A 24,229-nucleotide genomic window follows, 5' to 3' on the forward strand; every position below is an offset into this window, starting at 1 on the left:
CGGGGCCGGCAGGCGGAAGCGGCCGGCTGGCCACTGGCTCAGCACCATGGCGGCCGTGACCGCCTCCCCGGCTCTGAAGCGGCTGGATCTGCGCGATCCCAACGCGCTCTTCGAGACTCATGGAGCGGAGGAAATCCGCGGGCTGGAGCGCCAGGTTCGAGCCGAGATCGAGCACAAGAAGGAGGAGCTGCGGCAGATGGTGGGCGAGCGCTACCGCGACCTGATCGAGGCGGCCGACACCATCGGCCAGATGCGCCGCTGCGCCGAGGGGCTGGTGGACGCCGTGCGGGCCACCGATCAGTACTGCGCTCGCCTCCGCCAGGCCGGCTCCGCCGCGCCCCGGCTCCCGCGGGCCCCGCAGGTCAGTCCGGGACCCGAACCCGCCACGTCCCGGCGCCCTGCCGCCCGGCGGACCCCACCCCTCACCTTCCGCCGGAGGAGCCCGCCCCTCACGCTGGTCCGTGCTCCCGGGAGGCGCCGTCAACCGGCCGGCCTTGCTCAGGACGCTGGTCCGCTCCCGAAAAGTCAGCCGCCTCTTGCTCCAGGAGCCTTCCCGGACTTCCGGACGATTCCCTCGCCTCCCTCGGGTTCCCGGCGCTCCCCTTCCCTTTTAACTGAAAACGCCAGGGGTCTCTCGACAGTCAGGGAACAGAAGGCTCCCGTTTTGCTCACACCCTCAACTCATTCATTCCTCGGCCCACCTTGCCTGGAGAATTGGGGGAGGGCAACCGCAGCCGTCAGGCCCTTCCTCTTTTAATAGGTGAACAATTTCATTTTAGGCAACGAAGCCTGGTCTAGAAAATTCAGGTCGTCCTGTCTTCCACTCCCTGAAACATTAAAGACCCGATGCGGAACGATGGGGTGGGAATCGCATCCTAGCCTTGGCCATTGGCCCAGGCGTCAACAGAGGACATATTTCTAACCTGGGAGAACTTACTGAAACAGGAGAAGAAACAACAAAAGCACAATCTAACTCTCACTTGGAGCTAGCTTTCTCATGCTACTTGGTTTTCAGGAAAATCCATGCCAGAAAACTGGTAGCATGATGAAAATGTGCATAAAAGGTTGGAAATACATTGGCCCTTATCACTCCCTAAGCTGGCTAACTTCAACTATATAAGCCTAGTTCTTAAAAAACATATTGATTTTCAGAGTTACGGCTGATGCATTTCTGGGGCAATCCCGAAAATGCCTTCTCCATTCAAATCACAAACAAGCCTTCCTTCTCAGAAGCTTGCATTCTAATCAAGGAAAATAAACCCATGAGAAGTTGAATTTTTTAAAATGTAAATAATTTAGAGTAGCAGTAGAAAATATTTTAGCATAAAAGTGATTAATCACCAAAATAATTGTGTCCGTTTAACATAGTAGTTCTGGAGGAAATGCTTTAGGTGTGGGTCTGCCTCAATAAGGACAACTGAGATTTGGAACATTGATGTCTCTGACCAACTATGCTTCTATAACAAATTATTTGACACTGGGTAATTCATAAAGAACAAAAAGTCATTTTCCCACAGTATTGGGTCCTAGGAAGTCCAAGGTCCAACTGTACCATTTGATGTGTGTGAACCTGCTTACCTCAGATGGAAGCTGGGGAGGAGCACAAAAGAGCCAAAGTTAATTCACACACACACTCACACACACACTCACACACTCACACACACATACACACACACACATACACACACCACACACTCACACACACACACTCACACACACACACACACACACAGTCAGACACATACACGGCACCAATGAAGACAGAGAATCGTGAGGTAACAGGGCAAACTGAAAAGAGAAGCCTGAAGCAGGGGCCAGATGAAGATTTGGTGCAGGGGTGGCAAAGGACAGTGGGCACAGTGGTCTTTGGTGCCCTCAAAGAGGCAGGAGAGAAAGTAGGAAGGCTGCACATCAGAAAAAGGAGAAGCCTGTATAAAAGGCTCCTGCCGCCAATAACCAGATGGTGAAATATTGGCCTGCGTTGGACCTCGGTGCCCCACTGGCTCAGTGGTACTAAGTCTAGCTTAATAAAACTTCAGCTTTGTTTTTGTTTTTAGGACAGGGTTTCAGTATTTAACCCTGGCTGTCCTAGAACTGGCTGTGTTGACCAGGCTGGCTTTGAACTCACAGAGTTCACTCTGTCTCTGTCTCCTGAGTGCTGAGATTAAAAGTGTGCATTACCACGCCTGGCAAAGTTTCAAATCTTAAAATATCCCCTGACGTCTCCTGTATTAATGGAGCCATGTTTTTTTTTTTTTTTTTTTTTTTTTTTGCTCTCCTTTCTTCTGCCCTTCAGCCACAGCCACCATCCGAGAAATTCTACAGCATGGCTGCCCAGATAAAGCTGCTGTTAGAAATCCCTGAGAAGATCTGGAGCTCCATGGAAACCTCTCAGCATCTCCAGGCCACACAACTCTACCTGCTCTGCTGCCATCTGCACAGCCTGCTCCAGCTGGACTCCTCTAGCTCCAGATATAGTCCCATCCTCTCGAGATTTCCCATACTCATCCGGCAGGTGGCAGCAGCCAGCCACTTCCGGTGAGTGAGTGAGCACAGGCTCCCTAATGCTGTCTGGACCTCACTTAACCCCTCCCTAGCCTGTCTCCTTTCCTGATACACTGAGGTACTTCACCCCAAATGGTAGCCATTCCTTGTTGATCTTTGCGAGTCTTTCTAGGTCAACTATTTTGCACGAAAGCAAGATGCTGCTCAAATGCCAGAATGTGTCGGACCAGGCTGTGGCCGAGGCCCTCTGCTCTATAATGCTCTTGGAGGAGAGTTCTCCCCGACAAGCCCTCACAGACTTCCTGATGGCCAGAAAGGCGACTATTCAGAAACTTCTGAACCAGCCCCATCACGGTGGGTGTGCTTTTCTCCAAAATGTCATTCTTTAACAGGGGATGGAGCAGCATGTGTTAAGAGAGCCTGAGGCGTCCGTGTTCTGTGTCCCGCCTTGCTAAAGGAAATTGTTGAAATGAGGGTGGCTTCTTCCTGCAGGTGCTGGCATCAAGGCCCAGATTTGCTCTTTGGTGGAACTGCTGGCTACCACCCTGAACCAAGCCCATGCCCTTTTCTACACTCTACCAGAAGGCGTGCTGCCAGACCCATCCCTGCCCTGTGGCTTGCTCTTCTCTACCCTGGAGACAATCACAAGCCAGCATCCCACGGGTAAGCTCAGAACCTATTCCTTCATTTATTCAACTGATCTGTTCCATGTCCCAGCTGCTGGACCAGGCTCTGGGAATAAATCGGTGAACTGGGAAGATTCTGACTCCTGGTCTGTGAATGTCACACTTTGGTTGTAAAAGCAGAGGCTGAATCCTCAGAGGTGCAGGCTGGTGTTTGATGTCAGTCGTATCATTGCTGTAAATACAAGGTACCAGTTGCCTAGCAACACTGGATGGATCTTCCCTAGGCCAAAGAGGACTACCCTGGGGAATGGAGGTTAAACTGAAAGCTGAAACCAGGCAGTGGTGGCGCACGCCTATTACTCCCAGCACTCAGGAGGCAGAGGCAGGTGGATCTCTCTGAGTTCAAGGCCAGCCTGGTCTAAGTGTGAGTTTCAGGATAACCAGGGCTACAGGAAGAAACCCTGTCTTGAAAAACTAAGGGAAAACCCTGAAAGCTGAAGGTTGAAGTTAGTGAAGAAGGGAAGAGAGTGCCCTAGGTGAAAGGGAGAGGGGGCTCCGAGTCCTGAGGTGAGCACGCTGGTGCCTTCCAAGAGCTGGGAAACGCCACCAGAAGAAGTTTCTAGAGTGAGGGAAGGATCAGGTGAGAAGACGTCTGAGGCATGGCTAGGGCCCGGGTAATGTGCAGCTCTGTGGGCCAGACATGGGAGGGTGGACTTTATCCAGAGAGCAGGGTATCCTTCTGTGTAACCTTGCAGGCTTGGGATGCTCCTTCTGCCATTTGTCCCCATGCGTCCCATGCTTTTGTAGGTAGCATTTCCCCAGCTAGATTTAAATGTTTTTATGTGGCAGTGGAGTCCTGCAGGGCAGAGTAATACCGAGAGCTAACAGGAAGCTGTCACCATGGTCCGAGGTCAGACACAGAATAGGGACTTGGGTTAGGAGGGAGCCATATGGTGGGTGGGGCTAAGTGGACAGTCCATCTCTGTTGAGAGGACTGGGGATGAAGCCAGGAAGCACATGGGAAGGGAGGTGTCCATGTCAACCGGAAGAGGAACTGGTTTTGGACTAGTGATGAGTTTACATTTGCAGAGGAGACACTGGACAACACTGAGACCCTGAAATGGAACCAGGGAGCCAGCAGGTGTCCCCAGAGACACACCTGCAGTATACTGCAGATGGCAGCGTTTGCAGCCACAAGGATGGCTGACAGACTGTGGATCAGGTGGAACTGTCAGCACAGGGAACTACGGAGGCAGCCAAAGGTGGAAAGGAAGGGAGTTCAGGAGAGTTACTAGCAGGGGCTCATTTCCAGGACAAAGTGAAATGTCAGGTTCATCTCTGAGCAACATCACCTTTCTTATGCTTACACACACACACCACACACACACACACACACACACACACACACACACACACACACACACAAACACGACACCCTCCCTCCCCCTCCAAGCCGGCGTGTAATCATTTATCCCTCTCATGAAAGGTGAGCACTGACTGACCTGCCATGGCATAGGAAACAGACATACAAAGTTACCTTGCAAGGGCCTTCTGTTTCAAACTGAGTGGCTTTTGTGTGTGTTGGGTGTTTGGGGGGGAAGGGGGGGCCGAGACAGAATTTCTCTGCACAGCCATGGCTGTTGGGACTCACTTTGCAGATCAGGCTGCTGAGTGGCCTCCTACAGAGTACTGTGAAGGGTACTGCCCAAGGAGCAGGCTTGTAGGATGACCAGGACAGAGTGCCAATGGTTGTTCCCTTGGATCTTCAAGGGACCTAGGATGCTGAGGAAAGGGAAATGAATAGTTTGCACTTTTGACAGCTTAAGCTCTGTTGTTAGAATGTCAAGCACCTGTGAGTATAGTGGGTGCACCTGGAGTACTAACTACTCAGAAGTCTGAAGCACAAGGACCAATGGGGCTCAGGGTTGGAGACCAGCCTAAATGACATGGCAAGATCCACCACACACACACACACACACACACACACACACACACACACACACACACACACACACACACACACACACACGAGAGAGAGAGAGAGAGGGGCTGCATAGATTCTTACCTTCCCTTTTTGCCCTCCTTTTTCTCCAGAGAGAGAGAGAGAGAGAGAGAGAGAGAGGCTGCATAGATTCTTTCCTTCCCTTTTTGCCCTCCTTTTTCTCCTCCAAGCCGTACTATTCTTCTCTACCAGCAGAATGGCCAAGTGTGGGGAAGCTGCCACACACAATGTTTTTCCAGAGGTACCCAAATATTTTCCCAAATAATGAGGGCCTGGCATTCCCTGTAGTTCGTTTATCTAACCTTTTATCCAGATTGACCCATGAGGGGAGCAGGCTAGGATTCTGGAAGTTCCCTTATAGTTTTTGAATTCTTAGTATGCTGCTCAAAGCACAGCCTGTATTCTTCTCACTTGGCTTTTCTCCAGGAAAGGGCATCGGTGTCCTGCAGGGGGAGATGAGGCTGTGCAGCTGGTTCAGACACCTGCCAGCCTCCATTATGGAGTTCCAGCCAGAGCTACGAACTCTCGCACATCCTATCAGCCAGGAGTACCTGAAAGACACACTGCAGAAATGGATCGACATGTAAGCAATCGGAAAGTATCCCTGAGGCTTGACCTGCGTGCAGCCTTCGATGTGGCTGCACTTGTGAGGCATGAGCTGAGACTCAGTCATCTGGGTGATGTGCCACATGTCAGCCACCCACTCAGGACACACTGCTCCCTTTGTCCCCTCTTAGTACCTATGGGGGGAGAATCAGCTGTTTTTTCATGGGTTTGAGAGATATCTCGGCAGATAAGAGCACTTACTGTTCTTCCACAAGACTTGGGTTTAGTTCCCAGAACCCCTATCAGGCAGCTCACATCCACTCTATATCCTCTGACCCCTGAGGGCACCTCTACTCAGGTATATCCACCTGCCTACACACACACTCTACAAGCCAGGCAGTGATTGTGTGCACACCCTTATTCCCAGCAGTTGGGAGGCAGAAGCAGGCAGATCTCTAAGTTTGAGACCAGCCTGGTCTATATAGTGAGTTCCAGGACAGCCAGGGCTACACAGAGAAACCCTGTCTCAAAAAACCTAAAATAATAGTAATAATCTTTAAAATAATTTATCTTTCCAAAACAGTAAGTAGAGGCTTTTCTACTTATGTTTGAGTTCTGAATACCCTGAGCATTTGTTTAATGTGTTGATTCTGCAGCCCTGCCATGGGGCTCTAGATAAAAGTTGGCCTACTAAGAGAGCTACAGAATCCCAGCTTAATCTGGTTAGAAAGGCGCTGATACGATCTGGTCAGAGGCTTCAAATGAATTCTAATGATGTGAAAACCACAGATCAAGGCCAGGTATGCTAGTGCACACCTTTAATCCCAGCACACAGGAAGTAAAGGCAGACAGATCTCTGTCCAGCCTGATCTACACAGCAAGTCCCAGGCCAGCCAGGAGTGCATTGTGAACCTTCTCTTTAAAAAACAAACAAAAAAATACCAAAGTCGGGATCCAGTAGAGCCCACGGGAGTGGTCTTGTTACAGGTGCAATGAAGACATTAAAAATGGGATCACCAACCTGCTCATGTACGTGAAGAGCATGAAAGGTCTGGCTGGGATCAGAGATGCCATATGGGACTTACTTACCAACGAGTCTGCCAGCCACGGCTGGGAGGTGGTGTGCCGGCGGCTTCTGGAGAAGCCGCTCTTGTTCTGGGAGGACCTGATGCAGCAGCTCTTCCTGGATCGGTTACAGGTGCGCTGAGCATCTCTGGGACCACCTGACACCCAAGCCCTTGTCTACTGAGTGTTTTCTTTCCCCATTTCTTACCACGCCTACATTTTCTAAAAGCTAAGAGAGAAAGCCAGTCATTGTCGGTGCCCCTCAGTGATGCTCTTTGTCCTCTGTCACACCGTGTTGGCAGTAGCAGTCCTTTTCTTCGTCCTTGTGACCTGACAGAAATAACTTGAGGAGCATGTATTTTAGCTCAGAGTTTGGACAGTTCAGTGCATGGTCAGTTGGCTAGTTTGGACCCATGGTGAGGCAGAACACATGACCCGAGCATGTGGTAGTGCCGGTTTACCTCATGGCCAACAGGAAGCAGATGTGGGTGGAAGGAACAGAAGTACAAACCCGGAGAACACACACCCAGTGCCCTTGCTCTCATTAAGCCCACTCCTAGAGTTGCTACAACCTTCCAAAGTGCCACCAAAGGAGACCAAGCTGTTAACCCCTCAGCCTGTGTGGCATTTCACAGTCAGGCTCTTAACATTCACTGTGAGTGTGGTAGAGTGTGTTCTGGATGCTGGCATAAACTGCAATTTCAGCTCATTCCTAAACTCTGACTAAAACTCTGCTCTCCTTCCTTCTCTAGACACTGACCAGAGAAGGCTTTGAGTCCATCTCCAGCAGCTCCAAAGAGCTTTTGGTCTCAGCTCTGCAGGAACTGGAGGCCAGCAACTCCACATCAAATAAGCATGTCCACTTTGAGCAGAACATGTCTCTCTTCCTCTGGTCCGAGAGTCCCAGCGATCTGCCTCCTGATGCTGCCTGGGTCAGCGTGGCTAACCGGGCTCAGTTTGCCAACAGTGGTCTCTCCATGAAAGCCCAAGCAGTCAGTCCCTGTGTACAGAGCTTCTGTTCTGCCCTGGACTCTAAGCTGAAGGTCAAACTGGATGACCTCCTGGCCTACCTTCCATCCAGCGACACACCACTACCCAAGGACCCCTCCCCCATGCACCAGGCTAAGAACTCTGCCTTCGACAGATACTCGGATGCTGGGACTGTGCAGGACATGCTTCGGACTCAGTCCGTGGCCTGTATCAAGTATGTGGTGGGCTGCATCCAGGCAGAGCTGCAGACCATTGAAGAAGTCACCCGAGACCAGAAGGATGTCCTTCATGGCACCAAGCTGCACGCAGTCCTCTTCATGGCCAGACTCTGCCAGTCCCTGGGAGAATTGTGCCCTCACCTGAAGCAGTGTATTGTGGGAAAGTGTGGGGGCTCTGAAAAACCAGCGAGAGAGGCCAGGACTCTCAAGAAGCAGGGCAAAGGGAAAGCTCAGGAGGTGCTCCCTGCGCAGGCCCAGTGGCAGGAAGTGAAGGAAGTCCTGCTCCAACAGAGCGTCATGGCCTACCGGGTCTGGAGCTCAGCGCTTGTGAAAGTGAGTGACAGGGAGTAATGCTGATTCATAGCTACAGTAACCTGTGCCATACAGCTCAGGTGTAAACGTCTGTTCCTCAGCCTAGACTTTATAGCATGTTTCTCTTACCAACCTGGACAGGGGAACCCTGCTTCCTGCTTTCGTGTCAATACCACAGCCCCTGTGGGTCTCCACCCAGGTGACACCTGGCATTACTAAGGTGGCTAGCAACTGCATTCTCCTGCTGAGTTGTTAACTTGGCAGGAGAGTGTGTCTGGCTGCTTACCATCCACACACTGGTCATTTTATCCCAATTCTGCAAGGGCCTGAGGAACTAATGTGGCTATTCTCTTTTCACCACCAGTTTCTCATTTGTGGATTCACTCAGCCATTGCTTTTAAGTGACGCTGGCTCAATCCTGGCCACTGCCACCAACTGGGATGAACTAGAAATTCAAGAGGAGACAGAGTCTGGCAGCAGTGTCACGTCTAAGATCCGCCTTCCTACTCAAGTGAGTTGGTCCCACTGTCACAGGGACTTGGGCTGCAAAAGGGAACGAACTGCCCTGGGGAAGCGGGATGGTTTTGGAAAGCCATTTCCCCACGTACCTTCTGAGGGACTGCTGAGTGCTCTGTGGGAGATGCTTCACTGGAGGTCAGGGTCTATGTGAGGGCTACGTGTGGCTTGCTGAGTGCACTTAGCAATGTGTTCTTCTGATCTGTCAGCCGTCCTGGTATGTACAGTCCTTCCTGTTCAGTTTATGCCAGGAAGTTAATCGTGTTGGAGGCCACGCCTTGCCAAAGGTGACCCTGCAAGAGATGCTGAAGAACTGTATGGGCCAAGTCATAGCTGCCTATGAGCAACTCACAGAGGAGCAACAGGTAAAGGTGGGTATCCAAATGTGTTCCCAAACAAACAGACCTTTTTTCTTGGATTTGGGCAGTTTGTATGAAGGGCACAGAATGGTATCATTGCCAACCCAGGCCCCAGTTCTATAAATAGGCTCCATTGTGTTAGGAGAAGCATTCGGCCCTGCAGGTTAATCCTATCTCAGGTTCAAACTGGTCCTCCCAAAGGTCAGGACTGGTAAACAGGGCAAAACCTCCACAGTTAAAACAGCCGAGCTTTGGCACCGGTGCCATCATTTGCTCACGCAGGCTCTGGTCAAGCTGTTAACCCTTTGACCTACTCAGGATCAAACGTAAGCAGTAGATGAGCCGCTGGGCTTCGAGTGAGTTAGTCATGCGATATAGTCCTTCCATGCTGGCTGCCAGGTGAGATGCGGGCTGGCCGAAGCTGTGCATTGAGAGGTTCTCTAAGATGGGAGGAGGCCCTAGCCTCTCAGCTGCCACTGTAGCTGTGCCTTTGACCCTTGACTTGTCCTAGTTCACTGGAACATTTAAAGGAGGGGGCATTCTGACATGGGTGAGAATTCAGTGGTCTTCAAGCCTGGGCCTCGTTGCTCACATACGTCTCCAAGCAAGAGCCTTGCTCCTCTGTGATGGCCACCTTCAGCCCAGAGCCTGTTTTAAAGGGCTGAGTCCCTTGAGATTTTTTTTTTTTTTTTTTTAAGATTTATTATGTATAGTGTTCTGTCTGCATGCATGCTTACATGCCAGAAGAGGGCACCAGACCTCATTATAGATGGTTGTAAGCCACCACGTAGTGGCTGGAAGTTAAACTCAGGACCTCTGGAAGAGCAGCCAGGGCTCTTAACCTCTGAGCCATCTCCCCAACCAAGTCTCGGAGATTTTTTAAGACCAGGGTTCTATATTGAAGACTTAGAGAATAACCTGGCCCTGAGGGTGTCAACAGCACCTTCTGAAACTGTGTCAAGCTGTAATAGAAGCAGAACCTGCAACCGTTCTTGGAACCATGTAAGGACTCCCCCCTTCACCAGCCAGCCTTCACTTGCAGAAAGAAGGGACGTTTCCAATGACCCAGAACCGAGCCCTGCAGCTCCTCTATGACCTTCGCTACCTCAACATCGTTCTGACCAGCAAGGGGGAGGAGGTGAAGAGTGGCCGGAGCAAGCCAGACTCCAGGTGACTATTCCTACTGGGCACCTCCAAGGCAGCCTCTTCCTGCCTGATTCAGTTAATGGACAGTACACTTAGAAGGGTTCCTCCTGGGATCTCCCCATTTTACAGTGGTGGGAGAGCGCAGCATTCGGTAGGAACCATACTTCAAGTCCAGGATTTAGATCTGAATCTCGGCCAGCAATAAACTACATCGTGCACTGTGCATGGTGTCCTTTAATCCCAGCACTTGGAAGCTAGAGGCAGGCGGATCTCTGAGTTCAAGGCCAGCCTGGTCTACAGAGTGAGTTCCAAGACAGCCAGGGCTACACAGAGAGAAACCCTGTCTTGGAGGGTAGGGTGGGGGTGTCTATGAACTGAGCACTTGGGCAGCTGTGGTCCAGCACCGTCTGTATGCTGGCGTATGGCAACAGCCTAAGATGAGGCCCCTTTCCAGAGACGTCCCCCAAAAAAGCCTGCCATATACTGCAGGCTTTCTTAAACAGTGAGTCACTTGTAACAGGTGGGTTAAATTATACCTGCTGAGTAAATTCCACAGCCAGGTGCAGCAGGAAGAACCTGTTTGGTAAGGAAGACACTGGGCTTAAGCATCATGTCAGGCCTAGGACTGTCAGTCCTATGGACGTTAAGCAACTCCGCTGGGCAGTGCCCACTCTGGGGTTCCTATTGTAGTAAAATACTGCCAGGTTGTTTTCTGTCCTGAAGTATATGGAGAATAATGTTTCTAACTCTTCTCAGAATTGAGAAAGTGACCGAGAGGCTGGAGGCCCTCATTGACCCTTTCGACCTGGATGTTTTCACACCACATCTCAGCAGCAACCTTAACCGCCTGGTACAGCGGACTTCTGTAAGTTGGGTCACAACCATGCTCAGTGTGACTAGAGATGAGATGGAGTGCCTTTAGTTCACATCACACAGGAAGCCTGCTCCAGTCCTTCATGCACAAGGGTGAGCTACAAATAAGCCACTTCCTGGAAAAGAATTAGCTAAAATGCCCTAAGTTTCAGTAGCCACTCTGGAAGTAAGGGGTTAGTTAAGTTGATTTACACCAGCCTCACAAAAAGAAATACATGGGTGCCGGGCCCAGTGTGTAAGGTGTGGGCCACTGACCTGCCACCAAGTCCAGTCCCCAGGACCCACATGGCAGAAGACTGACTCCACAAAGTTGACCTCTATCTCCACATGTGCCTGTGGACATGGGACATTGCTGTGCACACGCAAACATACACACAGTACGTTTTAGAAAAGAACTACAGGGCTTGGAGATTCTCACCCGTGGCAGACTAAGGAGCCCTTCTAAAAAAGTAACAAAGGTACACGCTCCCAAATGCTGACAGTGAAGTAACTTGGGGTAACATTCACTGGGCCTCCTCCCTTTCTTACTGTAGGTTCTATTTGGATTGGTTACTGGTACAGAGAATCAGTTTGCCTCCCGGAGCAGCACATTCAACTCCCAGGAACCCCATAATATCCTGCCACTAGCCTCCAGCCAGATCAGGTGAGTAGCTCCTGAGGCTCTGGGGGAGGCCAAGACTGCTTGTTCACCATGATGAAACCGTCTCTCTTGTCTCAAGGTTTGGACTGCTTCCCCTGAGCATGGCAAGCACGAGAAAGGCAAAGGCAACCAGCAGAGGCGTTGAAACACAAGCCCAGGTTAGTGCCAAGAGAAGAGGCTCTCCAAGTTCTTCCAACCCCCTCCCCCACTCAGCATCCAAACCCCCACCAGCTTTTAGAAATAAACAATTAGGCACCATATGGCAATGCACTAAGGCTGCTTTTAATGGCGGCGCAACAGAATACAAGGTTTCACTTAGCTTGAGCTTATAAGAAAGATTTTCATCAGCTCGAGCAAATAGCCTTAAAGCAGAAAGGGACCCAGACCCAGACCGTTAAGAACACACAGCATGGGATAGAGATGGTTTCTTGCATTTTGTAGGGTAAAGAGACTGTTGGCTGGCATTTCAGCACTTGGATCAGCATGGGGAGAAGACCCTTTGTCTTGCGGATGGTTTCATCTGTGCCTTTAGTTGGGTGGGAAATAGGAAGAACCGGGCTTCCTTGAGCATTGTTTTATTAATACATGTTTTGTTTTGGTAGGACGCCATCCATAAGCCTGCCGGAGCCCTCCTGGGTATTTCTGGGTTGTGTTGTGTACATGTGTGCTTGACAGCTTCTCTTATAGTTCTGTTTGCCTGTTACACAGAATTCCAGTCAAGTATCCTTTCCCACATTCCCTGCCAGCAAATCCAGTAAGATCCAAGTTTGGCAAACATCTGATTTTAAAATCTGGAAAAAGTCCTAAAAGAAAACTTTCTTTCTGAACTGCGGGCTTCATGACACTAGTTTCCATATCACACAGCTGGCCTTTCCGTGCTGCGGCCCCCAGAGGAGCAGGCCATGGAAGGCCCGCATGTTCACTCCTCCTGGCATGGGCCTCCTTCAGACTGTAGCTGTATCAAAGTGTAACCCGCTCTGGTCCAACAAGTCCCTCAGACCCTTCTTACTAGTCATCCCTGCTCCTCAGTGCTGCTGCCTGTGCTGTGTGGCCTCTGAGTGGGATGCCGTGGAGGGGGAGCAGGCAGGAGGCTGAGGGTGACGCTTAAGGCACTTCCTCTTCATCTAATGGCAGGTTGGCTCCCAGGCACTCTCCAGAGTAGGTGACCAGACGCATCCTGGCTCCTTGTTCAGACAGCTCGCCGGCGAGGAAGACGACTCACCTGCGCCTTCCTTATTCAAGCTTGCCTGGCTCTCTAGTATGACAAAGTAGCATGGAAACAATGTCCCGGCTCTCTATTAAATACTAGTGCACCGTTTTGACTAGAGGTGCCTCTGTTGTGTTCCTACACCACCAGTCTTCCTGGTTCTGATGGAATGTGGCCCCATAGCAGGGCAGGGTGCTGGTCAAGCATGAGTTAAGTCCTCTGCAGCTACCTGGCAGCTCGTGCTCCATCAGCACTGACTACTGCCTTGGTTATGGGCACTGCAAGGGTTAGCGGTTAAGCTGTTAATACGCAAGTTTGTAAGACAGTTACTAGGTATTTCTTGACTTAGAGAACTGCAGTGTTCTCTGAGGTGCAGACTAGAAGAAAACAGATAGGGAAGTTGACATTCTCCCTGGAAATACAAATGTGTAACAGATCACAACTAGGGCAGGTGCTTGGCCTCACGGTCTTCAGAGTGGGCTGTTGCATTCAAACTGTTCCATTCCAGGGAGCACTTTCCATGGACATCTACATACTAAGAGGTAGTATGGCAGTTAACGTCAGTGCAAGACTGAGTCAAGCTTCGTGTATTTGGGGAGAAAACTTATGTTTTGTTTTGTTTTTTTTTTCATGGAAACTAGATATTCTTTACTAGTTTATTGAGTTAAAAAATTGAAGATCCCACATTTTAAGAGGCTCTTATATACAGTACAAGTCTAATTGGAAATCAGTCACAGGAGGCATCCTCAGACACTGCTATGACACGGACTTGATGCCTTCTCTCAAAAGAATCCTCTAAAAAACTGCTCCCAAGCCCCTCCGAAATCGCAATAGTGCAGCAAAACCCCAGGTAAACAGCTGCCTGCTGACCCAATACTCAAATATAGACTGAAAGCCAACAGGCATTTTTTTTTTCTGTGTGCAACTTTTAAAAACAAATCATTAAGTTGAAATATCCAATCTGCACAGTGCTGTCCCTTCACAGAAGGCAAGAAACTGCCGGAGCATCATGTCAGAGGCCGACCTCGGTGCTGTAAGCTGTGAAAGTGGGCCTCCTTCAGGGTCTGATTGATAAGGAAGTAAGGGCCTTGGCACAGTGCAGACTGCTCGGGCACCGGCTGGGGGGTGCTGGGGCAGGATCCAGGGATGATGTGGCTCAAGCTGCTCTCTGGTCCACTGGCCCTGTCCGGGCTGTTGATGCTGCTGCTGCTACTGCTGCTCCCACCGCTGTCACTGCTGGAGGACTGGAGAAAAAGAAAAGGCCAGAGTCATATCAGCCAGTCTTCCTGCAAAAAGGCTTCATTCAGGCTTCAAATGAGATACCCTATTAAGAGTCTTCTTTGTAATTACAAAGAAAATCCCACTGTGAGCTGGGTTATGGTAGCGCACACCTTTAATCCCAACACTCGGGAGGCAGGGGCAGGCGGGTCTCTGAGTTTGAGGCCAGTCTGGTCTCCAGAGTGAGTTCTAGGACAGCCAGGGCTACACAAAGAAACCCTGTCTCAAAAAAACGAACAAGAAAAGGGCAACAATCAACACAAATGTGCAGTGCTCTATGGCAGGGTGCTCGGAGTGATACTCTGGGTCACAAAAACATGGTATTAAACTATCCCAGGCTTTATGTGGACAGTAGGCATAGCTCATGCTAGAAAGGGATCATGACAAGGGAAAAGGTTTTAAGGAAGTGGGGTGGACAGAGTAATAGAACACATTAGACATCAAAGTGGGAAGGGGCCGGGCGCTGGTGGCGCAGCCTTTAATCCCAGCACTCGGGAGGCAGAGGCGGGCAGATCTCTGTGAGTTCGAGGCCAGCCTGGTCTCCAGAGCAAGTGCCAGGATAGGCTCCAAAGCTGCACAGAGAAACCCTGACTCCAAAAAACCAAAAAAAAAAAAAAAAAAAAGTGGGAAGGGAACTCGTGGGGTGACACAGTATAAGCCAGGAGGGGGGAGGGGGAACAACCCCCCCCAAAGTATATACTGAAATGTCACAAGGAAACTGTTAATGCATGTGCTCACACTGCCCTGTCAGGTAGGAAGTGCTGGGTCTAAATCAAGCATGGACCTTGACTGGAACACCCCTCACCCCCATCCTAGTTCTTCCCCTCCACTTTAACCACTCATTCCACCACTCCAGTAACCACGGGTGCTCAGTTCTCAGCGTCAAGCGGAGCATCAGCTCCTGGTACAAGGGGCAGAAAAGGCATGCCCAGTCCACAGAATAAACTCAGCATAGGTAACTGACAACCTGAATGCAAAACAATGTCCTATAACCACTTAGGACACAAAAATTAGCCTGTCCATCTTGCTGCCAACACACGATAGTGTGCTCAGCTGAGTATGTGCCCTGTGGAAACAAGGTCTTGGGTACAGGCAGTCATTATATCCTCATAACTGTTGGCAGTGCGGTACAGCCAGAAGGGCACTATCCTGAACAGAAATTCTGGAGTCACTTGTGGGCTTCAGTTGTTCTTATGCCCACCTGCTATGCAAACAGCTGATATGACACGTCACCAGCATTGCTCAGACACTTGGTAAATATTTACTGAGCTCAACTAGGGAAAATGGTGGTAATGCATCCACAGATAACCAGAGTCCACAGCTACTGCTGGGGGAGAAATGCAGTGGTGCATGCTGGGCAAGCATGGGAAAGGCTCCCAACAGTGGCTCCACTGGTCCATGAGGGAAACTCTGGTGATGAAGGCCAGCCTGGACCATCTGGGCCCTAAGACTCTCAAAGAGCAAACAAAAAAAACGAGTACAGGACAGACAGAAATCAAGCTACAAGGATGGAAGCCTCGTCCTTGACCTCCCTGATGGCCAGCTCTCACACCACTGAAGGATGCTATGCAGACTGCTGAGGGAGCTCTCACTGAGTCTTACTCAGCTGTGGACCCTCAGTGTTATAAGAAGTACATGCTGCTGCCAATGGCACTGAATCAGTAATTCGTTACCAACCTGCAGGGTTGTATTTGAGACCTACTCCAAGGGAAGGATTTGACAGGTACCATCAACCAAATGATGGAGGCTGGGGAGGTCCTAGGCCTCAGCAGGGAAGCTAAATGGACATGATGTGACCATCAAACTGCATCTCAATCATGCTGTCTCTACCTACAGATTAGTGCTACGTAAGTCTGGTGCGGGCAAGTGGTAAGTGGTCAAGGACACTCAGCCACACATGGGACTTTGTATCACTTCTTCCCTAACAGCAAAGGTTGGGAAGGAAAGAATGGAGGAGCCAGAGGAAGGACTGGAGTGAGGTGGAATGCCTGTGCAGCTTTGATCTCACAGGAGCAGTGTTTACTGGCCAAGACCTGTGCGAGATCAGGCTGGTGAGATGGCTCAGGGGTAAAGATTACTACCATGCCTAATAACCTGAGTTCAGCAGCCAGGACCCACATAATATAAAGAGAAAACCAACCTCCACAAGTTGTTCACTGTTCTGTGTAAGCCTAACACTAAATAAAGAAACATAATGGGCTTGTCATTCTGTCGTGGAGAAAAATGGCCTATGAGGCCCTATGCCCAGATCTATCTGCAGACAATGGTGGCTGTGGGTGGAGGGGCTCACAAACCTTCACACACACACCCCACCCCCAGTATCTACTAATGGCTGCAGGGTAAGGTTCTAACATGTTCTCTATGGAGAATCCATTATAAGAAGCCTATGCTCCTTTAATAACTTCACACAATCCTGCAAGCAACCCCAATGAAACTCAGCGGGTCATCAAAAACAGTACATCAAAAAATAAATGAAGACAGGAAAGTAGAAGAGGTCCTGGATGGGAAGGGAACAGAAAGGGGAAAGGAGTCAATATGATAAAATACCTTACATGTATGCATGAGATTGCCATAATGAAACCTATTATTAGGTATAATTAACGTTTGCTAACTAAAATAAGCAGAACCAGAATGTATGTGTGTATTTACTACCTAGAACCACATGCTTCCTATTTCGGGAGGGAGGGAGGGAGATCATTTTATGGTTTTTTGGTTGGTTGTTTCTGTTTTGTTTTGTTTTGTTTGTTTTTGAGACAGGGTCTCACTATGTAGCTCTGGCTGTCTTGGAACTCACTATAGACCAGGCTGGCTTCACAGAGATCTGCCTGCCTCTGCCTCCTGAGTGCTGCAACTAAAGTGTCAGTCACACTTACACTGCCTCTAGAAAAATACTTTAATCTTTCAGGCCCTAGTTTCTCTTCACCTCCATCTCCACATTCGCCAATGCTCTCAATTTACATGAACCTACAAAGAAAAAACTCTCCTGTGCAATGTTATGGCACACTCCTATAATCCCAAGATAGAGAGGCAGGAGGATCAGAAATCTAAGGCCAGCCTTGATATATATATTCAAAGTTCATTTGCCACAGATTTATAAACAAACAACCCTAATTCCCCACACAATCGTTAGCCAAAACAAATCTACTATCCCCAAAAGATCCAGGATGGAAAAAAATTAAGAGCTTTAGCTGGGCTTGTAATCACAGCTCTTGGAAGGTGGAGGCAGGGTCACAAAAAATAAGTTCAAGGCTAGGCTGAGTTCCACATGAATTCCAGGCCAGCATGGGTCATCCTGTCTTAGAAAAACAAAACATCACCAGTGAGATGATTCCTACCTGCTAGAGAGAACCAACTCCCACAGTTGGCCACACACACACACTAAACATATACTAAGTAAATGTGAGAGTAATTACTAAATGGAATAGTAAATTAGAGAATCAATCTAGTTTTAAAGCAAAATTAAAAATGACCACTTTAATATTAAGCATATCTAAACTTATGCTCAACTTGGAGCTGGAGGAATGCCTCAGCAGTTAGGAGCACTGGTTGCTCTTGCAGAGGACCTGGGTTCAGTTCCCAGCACCCACATGGTAGTTCACAACCTTCTATAATTCTGGTTCCAAGGGAAGCTTACACCCTCTTCTGAACTCCACAGGCACACAATGCAGATTTACACAGAAGCAAAACACTCCTACACATGAAATGAAAATTTAAAAAACAATTCTTTTAACTCATGCCTTTAATCCTAGCACTCCAGGTAGAGAGGCAGGAGGATCTCTGTAAGTTCAAAGCCAGCCTAGTCTACAGATCAAGTTCCAGGACAGCTAGGACTACAGAGTACACTGTCTCAGAAAAAAAATCAATAAACAAAAAAAGATTATGCTAAACTGGGCTGGGGATGTAGCTTAGCAGTGTAGCACTTGGCCTGGAGTATACAGGGCTCTAGGTCCAATCCTTCATGTACATCAATGAGCGAATAAATAGATAAATGAATAAACAAGTAAATAATTAAACAAACAAACAAATAAATAAATAAGCACTATGTGCATTCCCACTGTCACCCAACAGCTAGTTCTCCTCACTTACAGCAATGGATTTAGTCCTGACTTTGAAAAGCTGTGGCCCCCCTCCCTGCTCCTGTTATTTTGGGCATACCTTTATACTCTCACTAAAAACTCTTGGGACTTCAGTATTAGCATCAGAATTCCTCTCTTCCTGTAAAGACAAGGAGGCACATACATGCTGCTTTAGGAAAGCCGCTCACTGTAGCTCCCCATCTTTTCACCCCATCCCCATTCCCTCATAGTAACAGGAAACACTGGGGAGGGTACTTGGCACTCTAAAAAGTTTATTCATTTATTCAACTAGAACTCTGTTTATCAGGCTCACACCTGAGTACCAGAAGGCTGGTTTGCATGTCAGCATTTAGTGTAATTTACAGACACTAACGCTATGCTGGAAAAGCATCACTCCCACATGTGTACAACTACAACTCAAACCAGCAAGAGTAGCTCCTGTGAATCTAACTGGCTTCTTTCTGAAGGTTTTGGGGTTTTTTTTTTGGGGGGGGGGGTTGCTTTGTTTTTGAGAGAGGGATTTACACTATACCCAGACTGGCCTACAATTTACTGTAGAGCCCTGTGGCTGCTCTCAAATTAATGGTAATCTTCCTGCCTCAGCCTCTCAAGGGCTGGGATTATAGACCTAAGCCGCTCCACCTGCATAATCTAGCCCGTTTTTTAAGTGTTTACAAATACTGAGCTATGAGCTAGAGAGATGGCTCAGCAGGTGAGAGCACTTGTCACTCTTACAGGGGACCAAGGTGTCCGTTCCAGGACAGGCTCCAAAGCTACACAGAGAAACCCTGTCTCGAAAAGAGAGAGAGAGAATGGGGGTGGGGGGAAATGGGGGGAGAAGAGATGGGAGGGGGAGGGGGAGAGGGAGAGGGAGAGGGAGAAAGAGAGGAAGAAAACAAATACAAAGCTTTTGCTTGCAGAGCAACTCTCTAAGTCAGGCCTCCCAGCCCTTCACTCAGAACACCAAGGCAAGAGGTGACCACGACATCCAGTTTTCAGACAACTGACCAGTGTAACAGCTGCACGAGGCAGATGCCTCAAGGCCAACTATTAGATGTGGCATAAAAGAGTAAATCTTAGAAGTTCATTATAGGTAATGATTTTAAACAATTGCCTCACAAATGGAAAAAGTCACCAGAAAAAGAACTCTAAAATTATTTTAGTATTTTTTGCTTTGTTTTTTATGTGCATTGGTGTTTTGTCTGCCTATGTATCTGTGTGAGGGTGTTGGATCCCCTTGAGCTGGAATTACAGTTGTGAGCTGCCATGTGGGTGCTGGGAATTGAACCTGAGGCCTCTGGAAGAGCAGCCAGTGCTCTTAACCACCGAGCCATCTCTCCAGCCCTAGGGAATGGGTTCTTATCTCACCCTAAAGGAAGCATATCTTGTTGACCCAGCCTCAGAATTAAAAGGTTACCTCTTTTATTAAGCCAGTAGCTTATTTATTACGTCAACTGACAATATTAAAACTTTACTCTTCTCTTTTATATACAATTATCAGAAAGGAGCCAAATGTCTCCAAAGCTGTTTTTGTACTACAAACACAAGAATCTATTCCAGTGAGGAAATGTCAGTCACCTGGGCTTCACTTCCCACTTTAGAAGACCCCAGCCTTCTGCCTCTTTGGGTCACCTGCTGTACACTCATCACTCCAGCACAGAGCAAGCTTGGCACAGAGCAGAGCAGCCTATATCCAGCAAGCAACACTGAGAGTGCTGGTTAAGATACAAAGCTGGGCAAGCTGCCAGTGGGCTCAGACAAAGGCTGTTACAGTGGCCTTACGCTGTAATGAGGACCAGCTAGCCCATACTTCAGACTGTCGATTCCAGACTGGTTCAACAGTGGAACTTCTCTGGACAAGTAAGAAAGATAGGTAACCCAAAAGTCACAAGCCACTATTTTCTCCCGGGGTGCCAATGCATAGATGGTAGAAACCGAGTCTAGGATATTCTCTACAAACTACAATTAAAACAATATAGCCTGGCATGGTGGTGCACACTTTTAACCCCAGCAAGCTCTTGGGAAGCAAAGGCAGGTGAATCTCTTCAAGTTCAAGGCCAACCTGGTCTACAAAGGAAGTTCCAGGCTGACAAGTTCCAAACACAACAACAAAAAAACCAACCAAACAAACAAAAAACCCTAATACTAAAATGCATGTGCTTCAAACAAGGAAACAGAGGAGCTTGAGACATGGCCCAGCAGCTAAAAGCGCTTATTGCTCTTTTAGAGGATCCGGGGTTTGGTTCCCAGCATCTACACCTGGTAATTCACAAGCACTCAAATCTAAGTCTAGAGGAGCTGGTGTACCCCTGGCCTCACAGGCACTTCTAATCATGTGGCACACATAAACTCACATAAGCAGGAATGCATGCATGCATGCATGCATGCATGCATGCATACATACATACATATATATACATACATACATACATACATACATACATACATACATACACACACACATACATACAGCCAGGTGGCGGTGGTGAGTTCCAGGACAACGAGGGCTATTACACAGAGAAACCCTATATTAAAAGCCAGGCGGTGGTAGTGCACGGCTTTAATACCAGTACTCGGGAGGGTAGAGGCAGGCAGATCTCTGAGTTCAAAGTTAACCTGGTCTACAGAACGAGTTACAGTCTGGGCTACACAGAGAAACCCTGTCTTGAAAACCTCACTCCCACAAAAAACAAACAAACAAACAAATAAATCCAAACCAAACCAAACCAAAAAATTATTTAAAAAAGAAAGAAGATGACAAAACCAGGTCCCGTGAGACAGATCAGCAGGCAAAGGCACTTGCCCGGAGTCTGACAACTAGTTTGATTTTCAAGACCCATAGAGTGGAAGGAGAGAACTGAAGCCTTGTGCTGGCTGTCCTCTACCCTCCACAGTGCCCACCCTGAGAACACACACACACACACACACACACACACACACACACACACACACAAAAAGATAAGATAATTTTTTAATTTTTAAAGAGGAAACAAATTTTTAGGTTAAAAAAATGACATTTTAAAAATCCTGTTCTAAAACATCAAACCACAGACAGGATGGTGGCAAGTCCTTGGCTGTTATTGTCCAACCTAAGATGCTCAGGGCATACTCTGATCTCTGGTTTCCTTCATCCCCCGGATTCCCCCAATCATCCCATTCAACAAAAACTCAACTACTTTTCTGCTAAACACTTTTCTGTTAGTTTTGTTTTTGAGACAGGGTTTCTCTGTGTAGCAGCTCTGTAGACGAGGCTGGCTTCAAACTCACAGAATCCACCAGCCTCAGCCTCCCAAGTGCTGGGATTAAAGGCGTGTGCCGCCACCACTACCCCCGCTCAGGCAAGCTAAACACTTTTTTAAAGAAGAAAAAAAATAGACTAAGATTTTTAAAGAAATGCTATCAGAACTCAAGTCTACTCATGGAAGGAACATACTCTAGATTTATGTGTTAGCTGGCCCTGAAACATGAAGGCCAATGTCCGCTCATTGGTGACTTTGGATTAGTGGCTCAAAGTCTAAATAAAAGGCAGATCCTATTAGCGGGAACCAAACACAACAGGGTCTTGTTTAGTGTGTAAATCCAGATGTCTGTCACTGGAGCGTGACATGTTAGGGGCCAGAATGTGGAGGTGGATGATTCACCCTCAGCACTTCAACCTTGAGTTCTGTTATCAAGTCCCAACTGCACAAAAAACTGTCCCCACAGCAGAGCACTCTTTCTGGAAAACAAAAATTGCAAAGAACTCTGAGAGTGCTCCCCACCTTTGCTTCACTCTCCTCCCCTCCCAACACTTTCTAGAACACACTGAAGAATGAAAACCTTCTAAAAGGGGATTTGTGCACAGGCACTAGACATGTTTTACTGCTCAGAACTGTTATTGAACACATATGTCTCCTGTGAGGACAATCACAGCTCATAAGCCACCAGGAAATGGGCTAGTTGTGGAAATGTAAAATTAGAGGATTCAAAGATGGGCTTCCAAAGTCCATGAAACTATTACAAATGGGGTGGGGATGGGGGTGAAAATGACCATGTACACACTACTTACCTGGCAGGACAGTCCCTACCTTCCTCAGAGACTTTGACTGAAAAGAAGAAATACAGCCGGGCAGTGGTGGAGCACGCCTTTAATCCCAGAGTTTGGGGGGCAGAGGCAGGCAGATCTCTGTGAGTTCCAGGCCAACCTGATCTACAAGAGCTAGTTCCAGGACAGCCTCCAAAGCCACAGAAAAACCTTGTCTTGAACCCCCACCCCCTCACTCCGAAATAAAAGAAAAAGAAAAGAAGAAATACAAGCCTGGTGTGCCAGCACATAACTCCCCATCATGGAGAAAGGACAGCCACAAACTTGAGGCCAACCAGGTTTGAGTCCTAGACTAGCCAGGACCACTCATCAAAACTCTGCCTCAAAATAATGAGACATTAAGCGGGAATGACCCCAAGGTGGGAACGACCACAATCAGGGCAGGTGAGGTAATCTCTGAAAAAGGAATTCCTGTCAACCACGCAAGGGAGACATGCAGATGAGCCTGCAGCCATTCTGTCTACCTCTGTGTCCCAGGAATCCTGGAAGATGGGGTTCCTACTGCTCCTTTTGGTCTGGGGTGGGAGATGGTTATCATCATCATTTCTTCTCCTTTTCCTGAAATTAAACACAAAGAGGAAAAATAACCAGTTATGGAGCTTGCAGACTCTTCAATTATAAACCCCAACAACACACAAAAATTTACCCTTGCGGGGCTGGAGAGATGGCTCAGAGGCTAAGAATGCTGCTCTTCCAGAAGACCGGGGTTCAATTCCCAGCATCCACATGGCAGCTCACAACTATCTATAACTCCAGTTCCAGGGATCTGACACCCTCACACAAGCATACATGTAGCCAAAACACCATTACACATACATAAAATAAAAATAATTTACATATGAAAAACATTTACCCTTCAGTCTAAAAAAAATTAATCCACCATGACATCCCAGTGGGAGGAATTATACTATTCCAGCACTGGGCACTAAGTAAGCAGAGACAGCTGGTAAGGCCAAGCCTTAGGGGAAAGGCTAGTTCCCAAACACCTGCTGGGAACAGAGTAACATGAGGAAGGTAACCACGAAGCTTCCCAACTCAGTTTCTTCTTACCACACCCCCTGAAATTATAACGCCAATCCCCCCCCCTTTACTCCCTGCCCTGCAGGGCACTGAAGTGGTGCCACTGACTGCCTCTTTGCCCTGAAATACACACAAGACGGAGCCACACAGGAACAAATAGGCTGTCTAGAGGTTCTGATGCCCTGCTTTTGGGGGGGGTTGACTATTATTTTTCTGAGTCATCATTGAAAATGCTTGGACTATCAATGTTACATCACTGCCTGGATTGTCTGTCACTCATTGACAGTAAATGCTGGTTAAAACCACCAGGCTAAGGGGGGAAAGGATCACACCTTTCTCTAGCAAGTGCTCAGTAGAAGAGAGTGCATGTTTATCTACAAGAATAGGGGCCATCAGAAGGATTTTAATCTCAAACAGAAAACAGGAATAAATTAAAGGAATACCTCTAAGACCAACTGCCTGGAATAACCTGTGCAACATGGCAGCCACTAATAATGTGGCCTCATTTAAATCAACCAAAATTTAAAATCCACATCTTGCTGGGCATGATGGCTTGTACTTCTAATCCCAGAACCCAGGAAGCAGAGGCAAGGGATCACTTTGAGTTCTGTACAGTGAGTTCCAGGCCAGCAACACAAGATTGTCTCAAAAAGAGCAAAAATAATTAATTTAAAAATAAAAAATCCGGGAGCTGGAGAGATGGCTCAGAGGTTAAGAGTGCTGACTGCTCTTCCAGAGGTCCTGAGTTCAATTCCCAGCAACCACA

At 48.3% G+C, this 24,229-nt stretch overlaps 3 protein-coding genes across 5 annotated transcripts in view; 1 reads left to right on the forward strand and 2 right to left on the reverse strand.

The window, feature by feature from the left end:
• Slc39a11 (solute carrier family 39 member 11) overlaps positions 1 to 569 on the reverse strand; it is a 412,078-nt gene extending 411,509 nt beyond the window's left edge. Inside the window, exon 1 of the mRNA XM_027425778.2 lies at positions 427 to 569. The gene's annotated coding sequence lies outside the window, so the exon portion shown is untranslated. The remainder of the gene's footprint in view (positions 1 to 426) is intronic.
• Cog1 (component of oligomeric golgi complex 1) lies at positions 1 to 13,120 on the forward strand. 2 transcript variants are annotated; one of them, XM_027425767.2, is made up of 14 exons: positions 1 to 361; positions 2,297 to 2,538; positions 2,678 to 2,859; positions 2,998 to 3,168; positions 5,560 to 5,716; positions 6,667 to 6,877; positions 7,497 to 8,285; positions 8,629 to 8,775; positions 8,990 to 9,151; positions 10,182 to 10,309; positions 11,042 to 11,150; positions 11,692 to 11,801; positions 11,878 to 11,956; positions 12,933 to 13,120. In XM_027425767.2, exons 1-14 carry the CDS (start codon positions 47 to 49, stop codon positions 13,068 to 13,070), a joined length of 2,940 nt encoding a protein of 979 aa, XP_027281568.1. In that variant the 5' UTR covers positions 1 to 46; the 3' UTR covers positions 13,071 to 13,120. The 2 variants fall into 2 exon arrangements, with proteins under 2 accessions (XP_027281568.1, XP_027281569.1); XM_027425768.2 differs by having other exon boundaries at positions 8,990 to 9,145.
• Positions 12,057 to 24,229, reverse strand: part of Fam104a (family with sequence similarity 104 member A) — a 20,892-nt gene continuing 8,719 nt past the window's right edge. Inside the window, exons 2-4 of one of the 2 annotated variants that reach the window (XM_027425781.2) lie at positions 22,908 to 23,001; positions 18,439 to 18,498; positions 12,057 to 14,249 (exon numbers count right to left, since the gene is read on the reverse strand). In XM_027425781.2, the coding sequence (XP_027281582.1) occupies positions 14,013 to 14,249; positions 18,439 to 18,498; positions 22,908 to 23,001 (391 nt within the window). In that variant the 3' untranslated portion in view covers positions 12,057 to 14,012. The remainder of the gene's footprint in view (positions 14,250 to 18,438; positions 18,499 to 22,907; positions 23,002 to 24,229) is intronic. The other variant, XM_027425782.2, reaches the window with a different exon arrangement.

The sequence above is a fragment of the Cricetulus griseus genome, chromosome 7, assembly GCF_003668045.3.
Source record: "Cricetulus griseus strain 17A/GY chromosome 7, alternate assembly CriGri-PICRH-1.0, whole genome shotgun sequence".
NCBI classification, from domain to species: Eukaryota; Metazoa; Chordata; class Mammalia; order Rodentia; family Cricetidae; genus Cricetulus; species Cricetulus griseus.

Bases quoted from the DNA above. Each gene is read 5' to 3' on its own strand.
- Cog1 (XM_027425767.2), top strand. From the start codon at position 47: ATGGCGGCCGTGACCGCCTCCCCGGCTCTGAAGCGGCTGGATCTGCGC. The intron at 2,539-2,677 runs GTGAGTGAGTGA...GAGTCTTTCTAG, and splicing joins GCAGCAGCCAGCCACTTCCG to GTCAACTATTTTGCACGAAA. The intron at 11,151-11,691 runs GTAAGTTGGGTC...TTCTTACTGTAG, and splicing joins GCCTGGTACAGCGGACTTCT to GTTCTATTTGGATTGGTTAC.